This window comes from Bombina bombina, chromosome 10, assembly GCF_027579735.1.
Source record: "Bombina bombina isolate aBomBom1 chromosome 10, aBomBom1.pri, whole genome shotgun sequence".
NCBI classification, from domain to species: Eukaryota; Metazoa; Chordata; class Amphibia; order Anura; family Bombinatoridae; genus Bombina; species Bombina bombina.
In genome coordinates this window covers 174,936,021-174,955,659 of record NC_069508.1, presented here as the reverse complement: position 1 = coordinate 174,955,659, position 19,639 = coordinate 174,936,021, and the positions used below count along the sequence as shown (strand labels likewise).

At 47.9% G+C, this 19,639-nt stretch overlaps 1 protein-coding gene across 4 annotated transcripts in view; it reads right to left on the bottom strand.

Moving 5' to 3' along the window:
* The window catches only part of LOC128641010 (MAP kinase-interacting serine/threonine-protein kinase 1), a 284,854-nt gene that overhangs the window by 60,465 nt on the left and 204,750 nt on the right, over positions 1-19,639 (bottom strand). For all 4 annotated transcript variants that reach the window (XM_053693522.1, XM_053693523.1, XM_053693526.1 and 1 more), the window contains one exon: positions 417-518. In XM_053693522.1, coding sequence (XP_053549497.1) covers positions 417-518 — 102 coding nt within the window. The remainder of the gene's footprint in view (positions 1-416; positions 519-19,639) is intronic.

Sequence of the window (19,639 nt, the reverse complement as noted above, 5' to 3'; positions counted from 1 at the left end):
TATTTAGTGTTTAATGTCCCTTAAACTTGACCCAAATTTTCTCTTTAATGATTCAAATAGAGCATGCAATTTTAAGAAACTTTCTAATTTACTCCTACTGTCAATTTTTCTTCGTTCTCTTGCTTTCTTTACTTGCAAAATAAGGCATCTAAGCTAAGGAGCCAGACAATTTTTAGCTCAGAACCCTGGACAGCACTTGTTTATTGGTGCTGTCCAATCAGCAAGGACATCCCAGGTTGTGAACCAAAAATGGGCTTCTAAACTTACATTCTTGCTTTTCTAATGACGATAGCAAGAGAATAAAGAAAAATTGATAATAGGAGTAAATTAGAAAGTTGCATGTTCTATCTGAATCATGAAAGAAAATTTGGGTTCAGTGTCCCTTTAAGTCAATATCACAAATTAAAAATAAGGACCTGCAAATGTCCCTGTGAAGCTCTCAGTGGCACGGGGCCGGCGCTTTTTCTTTTTCCTCTTGCCACCATCCTCAATCGGGACAGGCTGACTGCTAACCATTTCTACACCAAAACAGAACAAAAGAAGAAAAAAAAGTGTAAGTGATTAATACACTACACACACACAAGAAATAAGTAAACAGTGAAAGGACTTTAGTTCTAACATTCTAACGGCTAGATTTGGAGTTTTGTCGGTAACGACCCGAAAAACTAACGCCGGCTTTTTTCTGGCCGCACCATAAAAATAACTCTGGTATCGAGAGTCCACATAAAGGCTGCGTTAGGCTCCAAAAAAGGAGCGTAGAGCATTTTTAACGCAGCTTCAACTCTCGATACCAGAGTTGCTTACGCAAGCGGCAAGCCTCAAAAACGTGCTCGTGCACGATTCTCCCATAGGAAACAATGGGGCTGTTTGAGCTGAAAAAAAACCTAACACCTGCAAAAAAGCCGCGTTCAGCTCCTAACGCAGCCCCATTGTTTGCTATGCGGTAACCCTTCCTACGTCTGCACCTAACACTAACATGTACCCCGAGTCTAAACACCCCTAACCTTACACTTAACCCCTAATCTGCCGCCCCCGCGATCGCTGACCCCTGTATATTATTATTAACCCCTAATCTGCCGCTCCGTAAACCGCCGCTACTTACATTATCCCTATGTACCCCTAATCTGCTGCCCCTAACACCGCCGACCCCTATATTATATTTATTAACCCCTAATTTGCCCCCCACAACGTTGCAGCCAGCTACCTACAATAATTAACCCCTAATCTGCCGACCGCAAAGCGCCGCCACCTACGTTATCCTTATGTACCCCTAATCTGCTGCCCCTAACACCGCCGACCCCTATATTATATTTATTAACCCCTAATCTGCCCCCCACAACGTCGCCTCCACTTAACCCCTAATCTGCCGACCGGAGCTCACCGCTATTCTAATAAATGTATTAACCCCTAAAGCCAAGTCTAACCCTAACACTAACACCCCCCTAAGTTAAATATAATTTACATCTAACGAAATTAATTAACTCTTATTAAATAAATTATTCCTATTTAAAGATAAATACTTACCTGTAAAATAAATCCTAATATAGCTACAATATAAATTATAATTATATTATAGCTATTTTAGGATTTATATTTATTTTACAGGTAACTTTGTATTTATTTTAACCAGGTACAATAGCTATTAAATAGTTAAGAACTATTTAATAGCTAAAATAGTTAAAATAATTACAAATTTACCTGTAAAACAAATCCTAACCTAAGTTACAATTAAACCTAACACTACACTATCAATAAATTAATTAAATACACTACCTACAATTACCCTAACACTACACTATCAATAAATTAATTAAATACAATTCCTACAAATAAATACAATTAAATAAACTAGCTAAAGTACAAAAAATAAAAAAATATTTACAAACATAAGAAAAATATTACAACAATTTTAAACTAAATACACCTACTCTAAGCCCCCTAATAAAACAACAAAGCCCCCCAAAATAAAAAATGCCCTACCCTATTCTAAATTACTCAAGTTAAAAGCTCTTTTACCTTACCAGCCCTGAACAGGGCCCTTTGCGGGGCATGCCCCAAGAAATACAGCTCTTTTGCCTGTAAAAAAAAAACATACAATACCCAAGCCCCCCCAACATTACAACCCACCACCCACATACCCCTAATCTAACCCAAACCCCCCTTAAATAAACCTAACACTAAGCCCCTGAAGATCATCCTACCTTGTCTTCACCTTACCAGGTATCACCGATCCGTCCTGGCTCCAAAATCTTCATCCAACCCAAGCGGGGGTTGGCGATCCATCATCCGGTGGCTGAAGAGGTCCAGAAGAGGCTCCAAAGTCTTCATCCTATCAGGGAAGAAGAGGCGATCCGGACCGGCAACCATCTTGATCCAAGCGGCATCTTCTATCTTCAGCCGATGACGACCGGCTCCATCCTGAAGACCTCCACCGCGGACCCATCTTCTTCCGGCGACGTCCAACTGAAGAATGACGGTTCCTTTAAGGGACGTCATCCAAGATGGCGTCCCTCGAATTCCGATTGGCTGATAGGATTCTATCAGCCAATCGGAATTAAGGTAGGAATATTCTGATTGGCTGATGGAATCAGCCAATCAGAATCAAGTTCAATCCGATTGGCTGATCAGATTGAGCTCGCATTCTATTGGCTGATCGGAACAGCCAATAGAATGCAAGCTCAATCTGATTGGCTGATTGATCAGCCAATCGGATTGAACTTGATTCTGATTGGCTGATTCCATCAGCCAATCAGAATATTCCTACCTTAATTCCGATTGGCTGATAGAATCCTATCAGCCAATCGGAATTAGAGGGACGCCATCTTGGATGACGTCATTTAAAGGAACCGTCATTCGTCGTTCAGTCGTCGGCCAGGATGGATGTTCCGCGGTGGAGGTCTTCAGGATGCTGCCGATTCACTCCGGATGGAGGCCGCTTGGATGAAGACTTCAATCGGATGGAAGACTTCATCCAAGGGGGGCAGAAGAGGACTTCAGCCGGATCATGGACCTCTTCAGCCCCCCGCTTGGGCTTGGATCAGGACATCGGAGAAGCTCTTCTGGACGGATCGGTGAGGTGAAGACAAGGTAGGATGATCTTCAGGGGCTTAGTGTTAGGTTTATTTAAGGGGGGTTTGGGTTAGATTAGGGGTATGTGGGTGGTGGGTTGTAATGTTGGGGGGCTTGGGTATTGTATGTTTTTTTTTTTACAGGCAAAAGAGCTGTATTTCTTGGGGCATGCCCCGCAAAGGGCCCTGTTCAGGGCTGGTAAGGTAAACTTTAGTAAGGTGAACTTTAGTAATTTAGAATAGGGTAGGGCATTTTTTTATTTTGGGGGGCTTTGTTATTTTATTAGGGGGCTTAGAGTAGGTGTAATTAGTTTAAAATTGTTGTAATGTTTTTCTTATGTTTGTAAATATTTTTTTATTTTTTGTAACTTAGTTCTTTTTTATTTTTTGTACTTTAGTTTATTTAATTGTATTTATTTGTAGCAATTGTATTTAATTAATTTATTGATAGTGTAGTGTTAGGTTTAATTGTAACTTAGGTTAGGATTTCTTTTACAGGTAAATTTGTAATTATTTTAACTATTTTAGCTATTAAATAGTTCTCAACTATTTAATAGCTATTGTACCTGGTTAAAATAAATACAAAGTTACCTGTAAAATAAATATTAATCCTAAAATAGCTATAATATAATTATAATTTATATTGTAGCTATATTAGGATTTATTTTACAGGTAAGTATTTATCTTTAAATAGGAATAATTTATTTAATAAGAGTTAAATATAATTTTAATCTAACGAAATTAATTAACTTAGGGGGGTGTTAGTGTTAGGGTTAGACTTAGCTTTAGGGGTTAATACATTTATTAGAATAGCGGTGAGCTCCGGTCGGCAGATTAGGGGTTAATAATTGAAGTTAGGTGTCGGCGATGTTAGGGAGGGCAGATTAGGGGTTAATACTATTTATTATAGGGTTAGTGAGGCGGATTAGGGGTTAATAACTTTATTATAGTAGCGCTCAGGTCCGCTCGGCAGATTAGGGGTTAATAAGTGTAGGCAGGTGGAGGCGACGTTGAGGGGGGCAGATTAGGGGTTAATAAATATAATATAGGGGTCGGCGGTGTTATGGGCAGCAGATTAGGGGTACATAAGGATAACGTAGGTGGCGGCGCTTTGCGGTCGGCAGATTAGGGGTTAATAAGTGTAGGTAGGTGGAGGCGACGTTGTGGGGGGCAGGTTAGGGGTTAATAAATATAATACAGGGGTCGGCGGTGTTAGGGGCAGCAGATTAGGGGTACATAAGGATAACGTAGGTGGCGGTCGGCAGATTAGGGGTTAAAAAAAAATTATTCGAGTGTCGGCGATGTGGGGGGACCTCGGTTTAGGGGTACATAGGTAGTTTATGGGTGTTAGTGTACTTTAGAGTACAGTAGTTAAGAGCTTTATAAACCAGCGTTAGCCCAGAAAGCTCTTAACTACTGACTTTTTTCCAGCGGCTGGAGTTTTGTCGTTAGATGTCTAACGCTCACTTCAGAAACGACTCTAAATACCGGAGTTAGAAAGATCCCATTGAAAAGATAGGATACGCAATTTACGTATTTACGCCATGGATAGTGCTTGCTTATTGGAGGCTTACATATACCCACCAATAAGCAAGCATAACCCATGTTCTCAACCAAAAATGGGCCGGCTCCTATGCATCACATTCCTGCTTTTTAACTAAAGATAGCAAGAGAACAAAGAAAAATTGATAGAAGTAAAATTAGAAAGTTGCTTAAAATTGCATGCTCTATCTGAATCATGAAAGAAAAAAATTGGGTTTAGTGTCCCTTTAAGGTTTTCTTTGTATCATTTTGCAATTAAACAAAAAAAAAAATTTTTTAAAAAGTCTTTAAAACTCTACAAAAACACTCTTGACCGTCCATTTTTTATAGCGGTTCGTTTGTTTTTCACGTCTAATTAGGACTTGATATTGTTTGAGTGGGATCATTAAAGGGAGAGTCAAAATTCATTTTAAACAGCTTTCCAATTTACATTTATCCCCAAATTTGCTTTGCTCTCTTTGTATTCTTTGATGAAAGCTAAACCTAGGTAGGCTGATAAGCTAATTTCTAAGCTCTTGAAGGCCGCATCTTAACTTTATTTTTAACAGTTGGACACTTAGGGGGCGATTTATCAAGCTGAGGCGGGCAGGGGCACATATACGTGCCCCTGTCTGCCGCATTCTCCTGGAGGAATTCAGCATTGCACACGAGCGCTATTTTGCACTCGCGTGCAAACCCGCACCCTGCCCGCGCACAGCCAATCATGCGCAGGCAGGAGCTGTCAATCTCCCTGGTCGGAAAAGACCAGGGAGATTGAATTTCACCAAGAGGTGGAGAAAGGTTAGGGAAACAGCGGTCTGATGACCGCTGCTTGTTAAATACGGCGTGCACGTTCTCGTGTGAGAACCTGCAGCCATAGGGGCTTAAAGGCTGGCGAAAGTCTTTGATAAATCAACCCCTTAGTTCATAGTGGCCATATAGATAACTTGTCAACACTGATTGGCTAAAATGCAAGTTTTTCAGAACAACTGAAGTAAGGGGGCAGTCTGCAGAGAGTTATATACACATGGTAATTACAGAGGTAAAAAGTATAGTAATAAAACCACGTTGGTTAAGCAAAACTAGGGAATGGGTAATAAAAGGGATTATCCATCTTTTTAAGAAATACAAATTATGGAGTAGACTGTCTCTTTAAGATGGGGGATCTATGAATACATTAGAACAACATTAAAAAGAAGCTAAAAAAAACATTTGCACAGGGATTCTGAAAAGCTGGAATGAAGCCAAACGTCAGTAAAACAACTCTTTAATCATTATCATAGGCTATATAACCTGCAGCCATCTGTAATCTCTCCTAGAGATAAAAGGTCACTTCAGTATGATGGGACAGCGCTCCCAAGTCTTTCTCCACAAACATCCAAAGTCTATTCTACCAGCTAAATGATTTGTCATTAGAGAGACCGTCTCACATCTGACAGAAAGCTCCTATTATCATTACCTAGCTATCCCTGGCTCACTGATATTTATTTCCTTAAAAAGAGGCGATAGGTGTGCAGATCTGTTGAGAAATTGAAATACTGGAGCTGTGGAGTGCACTTATATAATGCAGCTCTTTATATGCATTAAAATGCACTGCCTGCTGTCCGCATGTCACAAGACCATGATTTAGCAGAGCAAGTCAAGCTGTTATAGTGTGTGATGCAGCGCATACAAAATGATTGCTTCTATTGCATACTCGCCCTTTAGAATTTATTACTTATTAGACTACTAACCTAAAGCTACAAATTAACACCATTGTGAAAAGTTAAAAGGACATTCTAATGCATGAATTACATGCTTTCATTTTTGTATTACTGATCCTAGCAACGTGTTTAACGGGACACTAAACCCAATTTTCTTTTCTTTCACGATTCAGATAGAGCAGCCATTTTAAGTAACTTTCTAATTTACTCCTATTACCAATTTTGTTGTTCTCTTGCTATCTATATTTGAAAAGCAGAAATGTAAAGCTTAGGAGCCGTCCTATTATAGGTTCAGCACCCTGGATAGCGGTAGCTTATTGGTGGCTACATTCAGCCAACCAATAAGCAAGTGTAACACAGGTTCTGAACCAAAATGGGCAGGCTCCTAAGCTTTGCACTCCTGCTTTTCAAATAAAGATAGCAAGAGAACAATGAAAATTGATAATAGGAGTAAATTAGAAAGTTGCTTAAAAATACCTGCTCTATCTGAATCATTAAAGAAAAAAAAAATTTGAGTTTAGTAACCCTTTAAACTGAATGTCAAGTCAGATGAATCGGTGCCCGGTTTTTAATAATCCAATTAAAAACAAGGGCACTTTAATTCATCAAAAATTACATTTCACTCGTTTTCTTCAAACACTTACCTTTTAATCTTCACAGCCGCTCCAGCGATTGCCCCGGCCGTCGGAAGCCTCTTCATACGTCAGAAATGACGAATCCGGCTTCCTCCAATCACGGCTTTCCCCCTGGGGGGGATTCATGGTCTGAGGCAACGCCGTAATTGGATGAAGGCAGATTCGGCATTTTGGACCTGCAAAGAGGGCTTGCGACGGGCGAGTGAACAAGTGAAATGTAAATTTTGATGAATTAAAGTGCCCTTGTTTTTAATAGGATTATTAAAAACTGGGCACCGATTCATCTAAATTGACATTCACTTTAAATATACAAGTGAATTTCAGCAAGCATTCCATATGCCAAGCAGAAAGCTTCAAGTGACCCATTAAGGTATAACAGTCACATGACCTGCCAATTACCAGTAGTGTTAAAGGGACAGTCTACTCTAGATTTTTTATTGTTTAAAAAGGATAGATAATCCCTTTATTACCCATTCCCCAGTTTTGCATAACCATCACAGTTATATTAATACACTTTTTACCTGTGATTACCTTGTTTCTAAGCCTCTGCAGATTGACCCCTTAGCTCAGTTCTTTTGACAGACATGCAGGTTTAGCCAATCAGTGCATACTCTTAAATAACTCCATGGGAATGAGCACGTTATCTATATGACACACAAACTAGCAGTGTCTTTCAAAAAATGTCAAAATGCACTGAGAAATTAGGCAGTTCAATGACTTAGAAATTAGCATATGAGCCTACCTAGGTTTAGCTTTCCACAAAGAATACCATAAGAGCAAAGCACATTTGATGATAAAAGTAAATTGCAAAGTTGTTTAAAATTACCTTTAAGCTTGGAAGCTGCAATGGTTGTGGGTCATAACTTTACCCATGTATTTTACCCCTTAGCAAATTATCTAACACACACACAATTACCTAAAGTCTGTCACACATAAATGATATGCCCTAATGAATTATACCATGTAGTTTAGTGTAAGAGTATCACTTTAAAAGAATGTATGCATGTAAAACACCAGAGCAGCGATCTGAAGGCTACTAAATGGAATAAGCTGGAGTACAATCCTATTCCAGACGCCTATCCACCTATATACAGTCTCCCAGTGAGGGCTTACATACTACACAGGATAGAACGTCACAGGTATTATATCACTGGACTGACTGGTTATTTATTTACTGAACTCTTGTTGGTTGCAGTTATTCACCCACTAAACTCTGAAGGTTTTTTATTACCCTCAAATATGGGGAAGTTAGTACTCAAGAGTGTTCCAACTTCCTCTCTGGTGAGCAGCAGTTATTCAGTCACTAGAATCAGACAAGGAGCAGATAGGAAGTTGCCCTCACTGTACCATAAAACAAACGGCAGCCACAGATCAATATTTTAGAATCTTTAAAAAGGGACAGTCTACTTGAAAAGGTTTATTGTTTAAAAACATAGATAATCCCTTTATTACCCTTTTCCCAGTTTTGCATAACCAACACAGTTATATTAAAATACTTTTTACCTCTGTGATTACCTTGTATCTATCTAAGCCTCTGCAGACTGCCCCTTATCTCTTGACAGACTTCCATTTTAGCCACTCAGTGCCCTCTCATAAGTAACTCCACAGGAGTGTGCACAATGTTATTGATATGGTACACATGAACTACCACTGACTAACTGTGAAAAGCTAATAAAATGCACTGAGATAGAAGACAGCCTTCAAAGGCTTAGAAATTAGCATATGTGCCTACCTAGGTTTATGTTTCAACAAAGAATTCCAAGGAAACTAAGCAAATTTGATGATAAAAGTAAATTGGAAAGTTGTTTAAAAACTTTCATGATTCAGATAGGGAATGCAATTTTAAAGGGATATAAAGCCCAAAAGCTTTATTTTGGGGTTCAGACCGAGCATACTATTTTAAAAAAAATAAAATCCAATTTACTTCTATAATCAAATTTGTTCCCATGATATTCTGTTATGAAGAGAAACCTAGGTAGGCATCTGGGGGGGAACTACATGGCAGGAAATAGTGCTCCCATCTAGTGCTATTGCAAATGGATAACAGTCTTGAAAAACTGCTGCCATATAGTGCTCAAGAGTATAAAATATAGGGGAATTGCTTCTTTAGATTTTTTTTGGTACTTGAAAAACTGTTACTTACTGAAAAATCAGCCCAATGTTCTCAAAAATATGCCAATTAGAATACAGCGAGATCTTTATATCCATCTACATTTACCTATAAAGAAAAGTAGTAACTCCGAACAAGAACCAAGGATCATGAATGCATATGAACCACCATGCACAGCCTTAAGTAAAACTTGATATTTATTGTATATGCATTAAAAATAGCAGAACACAGACGCGTTTCACACGCAACTGCCGCTTTCTCCTGGTGGTTTATATACTTTCATGATCCTTAGTCCTTGTTCAGAGTTACTTCTTTTCTTTATTGACTGTCTCACCGGTGGAAGTCAACGGCTACGAAAGATAGTTGAATCTGGCGTTTCCCTTTGACGTGGAAGGTGACAAAGCCTACTCCGCAGCTACAAGGTATTGCCTAGTGTCCTGTATTGTGGTCCCTGCGCCGTCAGGTATATTTCTTTGCATACATTTACCTACATCTACCTGAACGTATAAAATAAACCTAAATGTGCAATTTATGGTTGCATTTTTTAATACTATGCGACTGCTATAACAGGTCATTGGGAAAAACATTAAAGTGAAAGTAAATTTTTAGTTCCGCCAACAACACTATTGATAATACATCTCCCATAATGGATAGTCGCTAACTTTTTAATGTTAAAAAAAAAAAAAAAAGTTCCTATACATAGGAAATTTATATTTAATATTGTGTACCTTTTACTAGCTTCCGGGTTTACAAGTGTTAGAGGAAAGAGCGGTCACACCCGCTCTATACATCATGCACGCTCTTGTGAGCCCAATATTTTGTGCATGCGCAATGATACGAGCTCCACTCCGATACTAAACATTGAATCACTGCATTCATTGTTTAGTATGGGTGCGGCGATAGTATAAATTTGTTTGTAAGCAGAGAATTCCCCGATGACTAACGAGCAAGCAAAATTTATTACGTTCTAGAAAAGTATATTGTTTCAGTTGAGTTACGTCACTAAGGTATTTACTTTGAATTTCTTAATGCGCATGCGGCTATCGTGAACGCGCATCGGAACGTGGATGAACTTTAAGGATAGCCACATGCGCATTTGAAAATGGGGGGCGTAAATAGAACAGGCTAGACATCCATGGGGGACCAATACAATTCTGATACAGCTGTTTTGTCACGACTGAAGGCAAAAAAAAATTATAATGCAGGCGGAGGAACGGCTAACAAGTATTGCGGCTTTGAGGGTAAAAAAATGATGATAGATACAACTTAATAAAAAATTATGAATGAAAGTGATGTTATTTTTAATAGATTTATATAAGCATATCTAGGGATATACTCAACTTTACTTTCACTTTAAAGAAAAAAAGTACACCGGCAATAAGGTATTATATTGTATACCAAGCACTGTGAACAAACTCACATTTCTGCCACTTGTTTACATAGCTTTACAATATACAAAACTACAGTATTCTTATTTTCAGTATAGGTGGTAGCTTGAAGTGCCAGTAAACACCTTGAGATTTGTAAATAAATTGTTTTGTTACATATAATGAAAAATAAATTGCAATATATTTTCGTTATTTTGCCCCCTTTTCATGTAATTTAGCTCTGAAAATTTAGCAATTTCTACTTCTAAGAACATGAAAACACCTGTAGACTTCTCAAGGCTAAACCTGCTACACATTTCATTTTTGGATTTTAACTGGTAACAGCTGCAAAACAGAGTGCTTTATAATAACGGTATGATAGTGGCTAGCCTTGTTGTCTGCAACAGGAATGTCTTGTAATTACAAGGTGTTTACACTCCCTTTAAAACAGGCAAAAGTAGCCATTTCATATGACAAAAACGGGCTATTTGTAAACCACTTAATAAAATCCATTAGGTAAAATGGATTTCTGGGAACACATTGGTAATATATTTCATCGTCAAACAAAAAAAAACTGTAGTAAACACCAGCTTTCCCTAAAGCACACTACACAAGCGTTACCCTGAACAAATCTGCTACAAACCCAACTAATGCTGCAAAATGATTTAACCAAAACAGCTTCCAGGTAAACCATAAATCCTGCCCAAAAATGCTCTGTTCACGCTCAAACACACAGATCGTGTCCAGCACAACACAAACCCATCCCACACATCAGTGATACTACCCAATACTGACTATACATAGTGCTGCCACAGCTTTCCCACTGTTTTATGGGACCTCTCTGTAAGTCAGTTATTTACTGACTGTGCCAAGCATAAATTATTTATTAAAAGGACATGAAACCCAAAACTTCTGTAATTCAGAAAATACACTGTTTAACAACTTTCCAATTTACTTCTATTATCAAAATATGCTTCGATCTGAAGGAGTAGTAATGCACTACTGGGAGGTGAACACATCAGGTGAACCAATAACAAGAGGCAACAGCTAGCTCCCTGTAGCGCATTACTGCTTTGAGCCTACCAAGGTATGTTTTTTTTGTGTTCGCCACAAACTATTTTTCCGAGTGGCATTATAAAATAGCTGGGAGGGGGCAGTGTAACCATTTCTAATATTATAACATTTTATGCAATCCAAAACACAAAATAATAATATAATTGAATGTACATTTATTTAGTGAAATTTGTGCAGTAAACATTGAAAAATGTTAATATTAGATCTGTATCAGTTTCAACTCGGGACCAGCAGTGCTCTGTAGGTCCCAAGTGGTATTTCTACAAATTGCTTAACTGCTTCACTGGAGTTAAACAAATAGTATAAAAGAGTAACTAGTTGTAAAATGACATGTAACAGATTAGAGCATGTCATTTTTTAAATATAATGGTCATTTAAACATTTCTTACCAGTGACACTCAGGTACCAGGCGCACGCTGTGTGTGTCAGTGACAGCCTCTGAGGTACCAGGCGCGCGCTGCGTGTGTGTCAGTGACAGCCTCTGAGGTACCAGGCGCGCGCTGCGTGCGTGTGTCAGTGACAGCCTCTGAGGTACCAGGCGCGCGCTGCGTGCGTGTGTCAGTGACAGCCTCTGAGGTACCAGGCGCGCGCTGCGTGCGTGTGTCAGTGACAGCCTCTGAGGTACCAGGGGCGCGCTGCGTGTGTGTCAGTGACAGCCTCTGAGGTACCAGGGGCGCGCTGCGTGTGTGTGTCAGTGACAGCCTCTGAGGTACCAGGGGCGTGCACGCTGCGTGTGTGTGTCAGTGACAGTCTCTGAGGTACCAGCCGTGTGTGTGTCAGTGACAGTCTCTGAGGTACCAGCCGTGCTGTGTGTGTCAGTGTGTGTGTGTCAGTGACAGTCTCTCAGGTACCAGCCCGTGCTGTGTGTGTCAGTGTGTGTGTGTCAGTGACAGTCTCTCGGGTACCAGCCCGTGCTGTGTGTGTCAGTGTGTGTGTGTCAGTGACGGGCTCTCGGGTACCAGCCCGTGCTGTGTGTGTCAGTGACGGGCTCTCGGGTACCAGCCCGTGCTGTGTGTGTCAGTGACGGGCTCTCGGGTACCAGCCCGTGCTGTGTGTGTCAGTGACGGGCTCTCGGGTACCAGCCCGTGCTGTGTGTGTCAGTGACGGGCTCTCGGGTACCAGCCCGTGCTGTGTGTGTCAGTGACGGGCTCTCGGGTACCAGCCCGTGCTGTGTGTGTCAGTGACGGGCTCTCGGGTACCAGCCCGTGCTGTGTGTGTCAGTGACGGGCTCTCAGGTACCAGCCCGTGCTGTGTGTGTCAGTGACGGGCTCTCAGGTACCAGCCCGTGCTGTGTGTGTCAGTGACGGGCTCTCAGGTACCAGCGCGGGCGGTGTGTGTCAGTGACGGGCTCTCAGGTACCAGCCCGTGCTGTGTGTGTCAGTGACGGGCTCTCAGGTACCAGCCCGTGCTGTGTGTGTCAGTGACGGGCTCTCAGGTACCAGCCCGTGCTGTGTGTGTCAGTGACGGGCTCTCAGGTACCAGCCCGTGCTGTGTGTGTCAGTGACGGGCTCTCAGGTACCAGCCCGTGCTGTGTGTGTCAGTGACGGGCTCTCAGGTACCAGCCCGTGCTGTGTGTGTCAGTGACGGGCTCTCAGGTACCAGCCCGTGCTGTGTGTGTCAGTGACGGGCTCTCAGGTACCAGCCCGTGCTGTGTGTGTCAGTGACGGGCTCTCAGGTACCAGCCCGTGCTGTGTGTGTCAGTGACGGGCTCTCAGGTACCAGCCCGTGCTGTGTGTGTCAGTGACGGGCTCTCAGGTACCAGCCCGTGCTGTGTGTGTCAGTGACGGGCTCTCAGGTACCAGCCCGTGCTGTGTGTGTCAGTGACGGGCTCTCAGGTACCAGCCCGTGCTGTGTGTGTCAGTGACGGGCTCTCAGGTACCAGCCCGTGCTGTGTGTGTCAGTGACGGGCTCTCAGGTACCAGCCCGTGCTGTGTGTGTCAGTGACGGGCTCTCAGGTACCAGCCCGTGCTGTGTGTGTCAGTGACGGGCTCTCAGGTACCAGCCCGTGCTGTGTGTGTCAGTGACGGGCTCTCAGGTACCAGCCCGTGCTGTGTGTGTCAGTGACGGGCTCTCAGGTACCAGCCCGTGCTGTGTGTGTCAGTGACGGGCTCTCAGGTACCAGCCCGTGCTGTGTGTGTCAGTGACGGGCTCTCAGGTACCAGCCCGTGCTGTGTGTGTCAGTGACGGGCTCTCAGGTACCAGCCCGTGCTGTGTGTGTCAGTGACGGGCTCTCAGGTACCAGCCCGTGCTGTGTGTGTCAGTGACGGGCTCTCAGGTACCAGCCCGTGCTGTGTGTGTCAGTGACGGGCTCTCAGGTACCAGCCCGTGCTGTGTGTGTCAGTGACGGGCTCTCAGGTACCAGCCCGTGCTGTGTGTGTCAGTGACGGGCTCTCAGGTACCAGCCCGTGCTGTGTGTGTCAGTGACGGGCTCTCAGGTACCAGCCCGTGCTGTGTGTGTCAGTGACGGGCTCTCAGGTACCAGCCCGTGCTGTGTGTGTCAGTGACGGGCTCTCAGGTACCAGCCCGTGCTGTGTGTGTCAGTGACGGGCTCTCAGGTACCAGCCCGTGCAGTGTGTGTCAGTGACGGGCTCTCAGGTACCAGCCCGTGCTGTGTGTGTCAGTGACGGGCTCTCAGGTACCAGCCCGTGCTGTGTGTGTCAGTGACGGGCTCTCAGGTACCAGCCCGTGCTGTGTGTGTCAGTGACGGGCTCTCAGGTACCAGCCCGTGCTGTGTGTGTCAGTGACGGGCTCTCAGGTACCAGCCCGTGCTGTGTGTGTCAGTGACGGGCTCTCAGGTACCAGCCCGTGCTGTGTGTGTCAGTGACGGGCTCTCAGGTACCAGCCCGTGCTGTGTGTGTCAGTGACGGGCTCTCAGGTACCAGCCCGTGCTGTGTGTGTCAGTGACGGGCTCTCAGGTACCAGCCCGTGCTGTGTGTGTCAGTGACGGGCTCTCAGGTACCAGCCCGTGCTGTGTGTGTCAGTGACGGGCTCTCAGGTACCAGCCCGTGCTGTGTGTGTCAGTGACGGGCTCTCAGGTACCAGCCCGTGCTGTGTGTGTCAGTGACGGGCTCTCAGGTACCAGCCCGTGCTGTGTGTGTCAGTGACGGGCTCTCAGGTACCAGCCCGTGCTGTGTGTGTCAGTGACGGGCTCTCAGGTACCAGCCCGTGCTGTGTGTGTCAGTGACGGGCTCTCAGGTACCAGCCCGTGCTGTGTGTGTCAGTGACGGGCTCTCAGGTACCAGCCCGTGCTGTGTGTGTCAGTGACGGGCTCTCAGGTACCAGCCCGTGCTGTGTGTGTCAGTGACGGGCTCTCAGGTACCAGCCCGTGCTGTGTGTGTCAGTGACGGGCTCTCAGGTACCAGCCCGTGCTGTGTGTGTCAGTGACGGGCTCTCAGGTACCAGCCCGTGCTGTGTGTGTCAGTGACGGGCTCTCAGGTACCAGCCCGTGCTGTGTGTGTCAGTGACGGGCTCTCAGGTACCAGCCCGTGCTGTGTGTGTCAGTGACGGGCTCTCAGGTACCAGCCCGTGCTGTGTGTGTCAGTGACGGGCTCTCAGGTACCAGCCCGTGCTGTGTGTGTCAGTGACGGGCTCTCAGGTACCAGCCCGTGCTGTGTGTGTCAGTGACGGGCTCTCAGGTACCAGCCCGTGCTGTGTGTGTCAGTGACGGGCTCTCAGGTACCAGCCCGTGCTGTGTGTGTCAGTGACGGGCTCTCAGGTACCAGCCCGTGCTGTGTGTGTCAGTGACGGGCTCTCAGGTACCAGCCCGTGCTGTGTGTGTCAGTGACGGGCTCTCAGGTACCAGCCCGTGCTGTGTGTGTCAGTGACGGGCTCTCAGGTACCAGCCCGTGCTGTGTGTGTCAGTGACGGGCTCTCAGGTACCAGCCCGTGCTGTGTGTGTCAGTGACGGGCTCTCAGGTACCAGCCCGTGCTGTGTGTGTCAGTGACGGGCTCTCAGGTACCAGCCCGTGCTGTGTGTGTCAGTGACGGGCTCTCAGGTACCAGCCCGTGCTGTGTGTGTCAGTGACGGGCTCTCAGGTACCAGCCCGTGCTGTGTGTGTCAGTGACGGGCTCTCAGGTACCAGCCCGTGCTGTGTGTGTCAGTGACGGGCTCTCAGGTACCAGCCCGTGCTGTGTGTGTCAGTGACGGGCTCTCAGGTACCAGCCCGTGCTGTGTGTGTCAGTGACGGGCTCTCAGGTACCAGCCCGTGCTGTGTGTGTCAGTGACGGGCTCTCAGGTACCAGCCCGTGCTGTGTGTGTCAGTGACGGGCTCTCAGGTACCAGCCCGTGCTGTGTGTGTCAGTGACGGGCTCTCAGGTACCAGCCCGTGCTGTGTGTGTCAGTGACGGGCTCTCAGGTACCAGCCCGTGCTGTGTGTGTCAGTGACGGGCTCTCAGGTACCAGCCCGTGCTGTGTGTGTCAGTGACGGGCTCTCAGGTACCAGCCCGTGCTGTGTGTGTCAGTGACGGGCTCTCAGGTACCAGCCCGTGCTGTGTGTGTCAGTGACGGGCTCTCAGGTACCAGCCCGTGCTGTGTGTGTCAGTGACGGGCTCTCAGGTACCAGCCCGTGCTGTGTGTGTCAGTGACGGGCTCTCAGGTACCAGCCCGTGCTGTGTGTGTCAGTGACGGGCTCTCAGGTACCAGCCCGTGCTGTGTGTGTCAGTGACGGGCTCTCAGGTACCAGCCCGTGCTGTGTGTGTCAGTGACGGGCTCTCAGGTACCAGCCCGTGCTGTGTGTGTCAGTGACGGGCTCTCAGGTACCAGCCCGTGCTGTGTGTGTCAGTGACGGGCTCTCAGGTACCAGCCCGTGCTGTGTGTGTCAGTGACGGGCTCTCAGGTACCAGCCCGTGCTGTGTGTGTCAGTGACGGGCTCTCAGGTACCAGCCCGTGCTGTGTGTGTCAGTGACGGGCTCTCAGGTACCAGCCCGTGCTGTGTGTGTCAGTGACGGGCTCTCAGGTACCAGCCCGTGCTGTGTGTGTCAGTGACGGGCTCTCAGGTACCAGCCCGTGCTGTGTGTGTCAGTGACGGGCTCTCAGGTACCAGCCCGTGCTGTGTGTGTCAGTGACGGGCTCTCAGGTACCAGCCCGTGCTGTGTGTGTCAGTGACGGGCTCTCAGGTACCAGCCCGTGCTGTGTGTGTCAGTGACGGGCTCTCAGGTACCAGCCCGTGCTGTGTGTGTCAGTGACGGGCTCTCAGGTACCAGCCCGTGCTGTGTGTGTCAGTGACGGGCTCTCAGGTACCAGCCCGTGCTGTGTGTGTCAGTGACGGGCTCTCAGGTACCAGCCCGTGCTGTGTGTGTCAGTGACGGGCTCTCAGGTACCAGCCCGTGCTGTGTGTGTCAGTGACGGGCTCTCAGGTACCAGCCCGTGCTGTGTGTGTCAGTGACGGGCTCTCAGGTACCAGCCCGTGCTGTGTGTGTCAGTGACGGGCTCTCAGGTACCAGCCCGTGCTGTGTGTGTCAGTGACGGGCTCTCAGGTACCAGCCCGTGCTGTGTGTGTCAGTGACGGGCTCTCAGGTACCAGCCCGTGCTGTGTGTGTCAGTGACGGGCTCTCAGGTACCAGCCCGTGCTGTGTGTGTCAGTGACGGGCTCTCAGGTACCAGCCCGTGCTGTGTGTGTCAGTGACGGGCTCTCAGGTACCAGCCCGTGCTGTGTGTGTCAGTGACGGGCTCTCAGGTACCAGCCCGTGCTGTGTGTGTCAGTGACGGGCTCTCAGGTACCAGCCCGTGCTGTGTGTGTCAGTGACGGGCTCTCAGGTACCAGCCCGTGCTGTGTGTGTCAGTGACGGGCTCTCAGGTACCAGCCCGTGCTGTGTGTGTCAGTGACGGGCTCTCAGGTACCAGCCCGTGCTGTGTGTGTCAGTGACGGGCTCTCAGGTACCAGCCCGTGCTGTGTGTGTCAGTGACGGGCTCTCAGGTACCAGCCCGTGCTGTGTGTGTCAGTGACGGGCTCTCAGGTACCAGCCCGTGCTGTGTGTGTCAGTGACGGGCTCTCAGGTACCAGCCCGTGCTGTGTGTGTCAGTGACGGGCTCTCAGGTACCAGCCCGTGCTGTGTGTGTCAGTGACGGGCTCTCAGGTACCAGCCCGTGCTGTGTGTGTCAGTGACGGGCTCTCAGGTACCAGCCCGTGCTGTGTGTGTCAGTGACGGGCTCTCAGGTACCAGCCCGTGCTGTGTGTGTCAGTGACGGGCTCTCAGGTACCAGCCCGTGCTGTGTGTGTCAGTGACGGGCTCTCAGGTACCAGCCCGTGCTGTGTGTGTCAGTGACGGGCTCTCAGGTACCAGCCCGTGCTGTGTGTGTCAGTGACGGGCTCTCAGGTACCAGCCCGTGCTGTGTGTGTCAGTGACGGGCTCTCAGGTACCAGCCCGTGCTGTGTGTGTCAGTGACGGGCTCTCAGGTACCAGCCCGTGCTGTGTGTGTCAGTGACGGGCTCTCAGGTACCAGCCCGTGCTGTGTGTGTCAGTGACGGGCTCTCAGGTACCAGCCCGTGCTGTGTGTGTCAGTGACGGGCTCTCAGGTACCAGCCCGTGCTGTGTGTGTCAGTGACGGGCTCTCAGGTACCAGCCCGTGCTGTGTGTGTCAGTGACGGGCTCTCAGGTACCAGCCCGTGCTGTGTGTGTCAGTGACGGGCTCTCAGGTACCAGCCCGTGCTGTGTGTGTCAGTGACGGGCTCTCAGGTACCAGCCCGTGCTGTGTGTGTCAGTGACGGGCTCTCAGGTACCAGCCCGTGCTGTGTGTGTCAGTGACGGGCTCTCAGGTACCAGCCCGTGCTGTGTGTGTCAGTGACGGGCTCTCAGGTACCAGCCCGTGCTGTGTGTGTCAGTGACGGGCTCTCAGGTACCAGCCCGTGCTGTGTGTGTCAGTGACGGGCTCTCAGGTACCAGCCCGTGCTGTGTGTGTCAGTGACGGGCTCTCAGGTACCAGCCCGTGCTGTGTGTGTCAGTGACGGGCTCTCAGGTACCAGCCCGTGCTGTGTGTGTCAGTGACGGGCTCTCAGGTACCAGCCCGTGCTGTGTGTGTCAGTGACGGGCTCTCAGGTACCAGCCCGTGCTGTGTGTGTCAGTGACGGGCTCTCAGGTACCAGCCCGTGCTGTGTGTGTCAGTGACGGGCTCTCAGGTACCAGCCCGTGCTGTGTGTGTCAGTGACGGGCTCTCAGGTACCAGCCCGTGCTGTGTGTGTCAGTGACGGGCTCTCAGGTACCAGCCCGTGCTGTGTGTGTCAGTGACGGGCTCTCAGGTACCAGCCCGTGCTGTGTGTGTCAGTGACGGGCTCTCAGGTACCAGCCCGTGCTGTGTGTGTCAGTGACGGGCTCTCAGGTACCAGCCCGTGCTGTGTGTGTCAGTGACGGGCTCTCAGGTACCAGCCCGTGCTGTGTGTGTCAGTGACGGGCTCTCAGGTACCAGCCCGTGCTGTGTGTGTCAGTGACGGGCTCTCAGGTACCAGCCCGTGCTGTGTGTGTCAGTGACGGGCTCTCAGGTACCAGCCCGTGCTGTGTGTGTCAGTGACGGGCTCTCAGGTACCAGCCCGTGCTGTGTGTGTCAGTGACGGGCTCTCAGGTACCAGCCCGTGCTGTGTGTGTCAGTGACGGGCTCTCAGGTACCAGCCCGTGCAGTGTGTGTCAGTGACGGGCTCTCAGGTACCAGCCCGTGCAGTGTGTGTCAGTGACGGGCTCTCAGGTACCAGCCCGTGCAGTGTGTGTCAGTGACGGGCTCTCAGGTACCAGCCCGTGCTGTGTGTGTCAGTGACGGGCTCTCAGGTACCAGCCCGTGCAGTGTGTGTCAGTGACGGGCTCTCAGGTACCAGCCCGTGCAGTGTGTGTCAGTGACGGGCTCTCAGGTACCAGCCCGTGCAGTGTGTGTCAGTGACGGGCTCTCAGGTACCAGCCCGTGCAGTGTGTGTCAGTGACGGGCTCTCAGGTACCAGCCCGTGCAGTGTGTGTCAGTGACGGGCTCTCAGGTACCAGCCCGTGCAGTGTGTGTCAGTGACGGGCTCTCAGGTACCAGCCCGTGCTGTGTGTGTCAGTGACGGGCTCTCAGGTACCAGCCCGTGCTGTGTGTGTCAGTGACGGGCTCTCAGGTACCAGCCCGTGCTGTGTGTGTCAGTGACGGGCTCTCAGGTACCAGCCCGTGCTGTGTGTGTCAGTGACGGGCTCTCAGGTACCA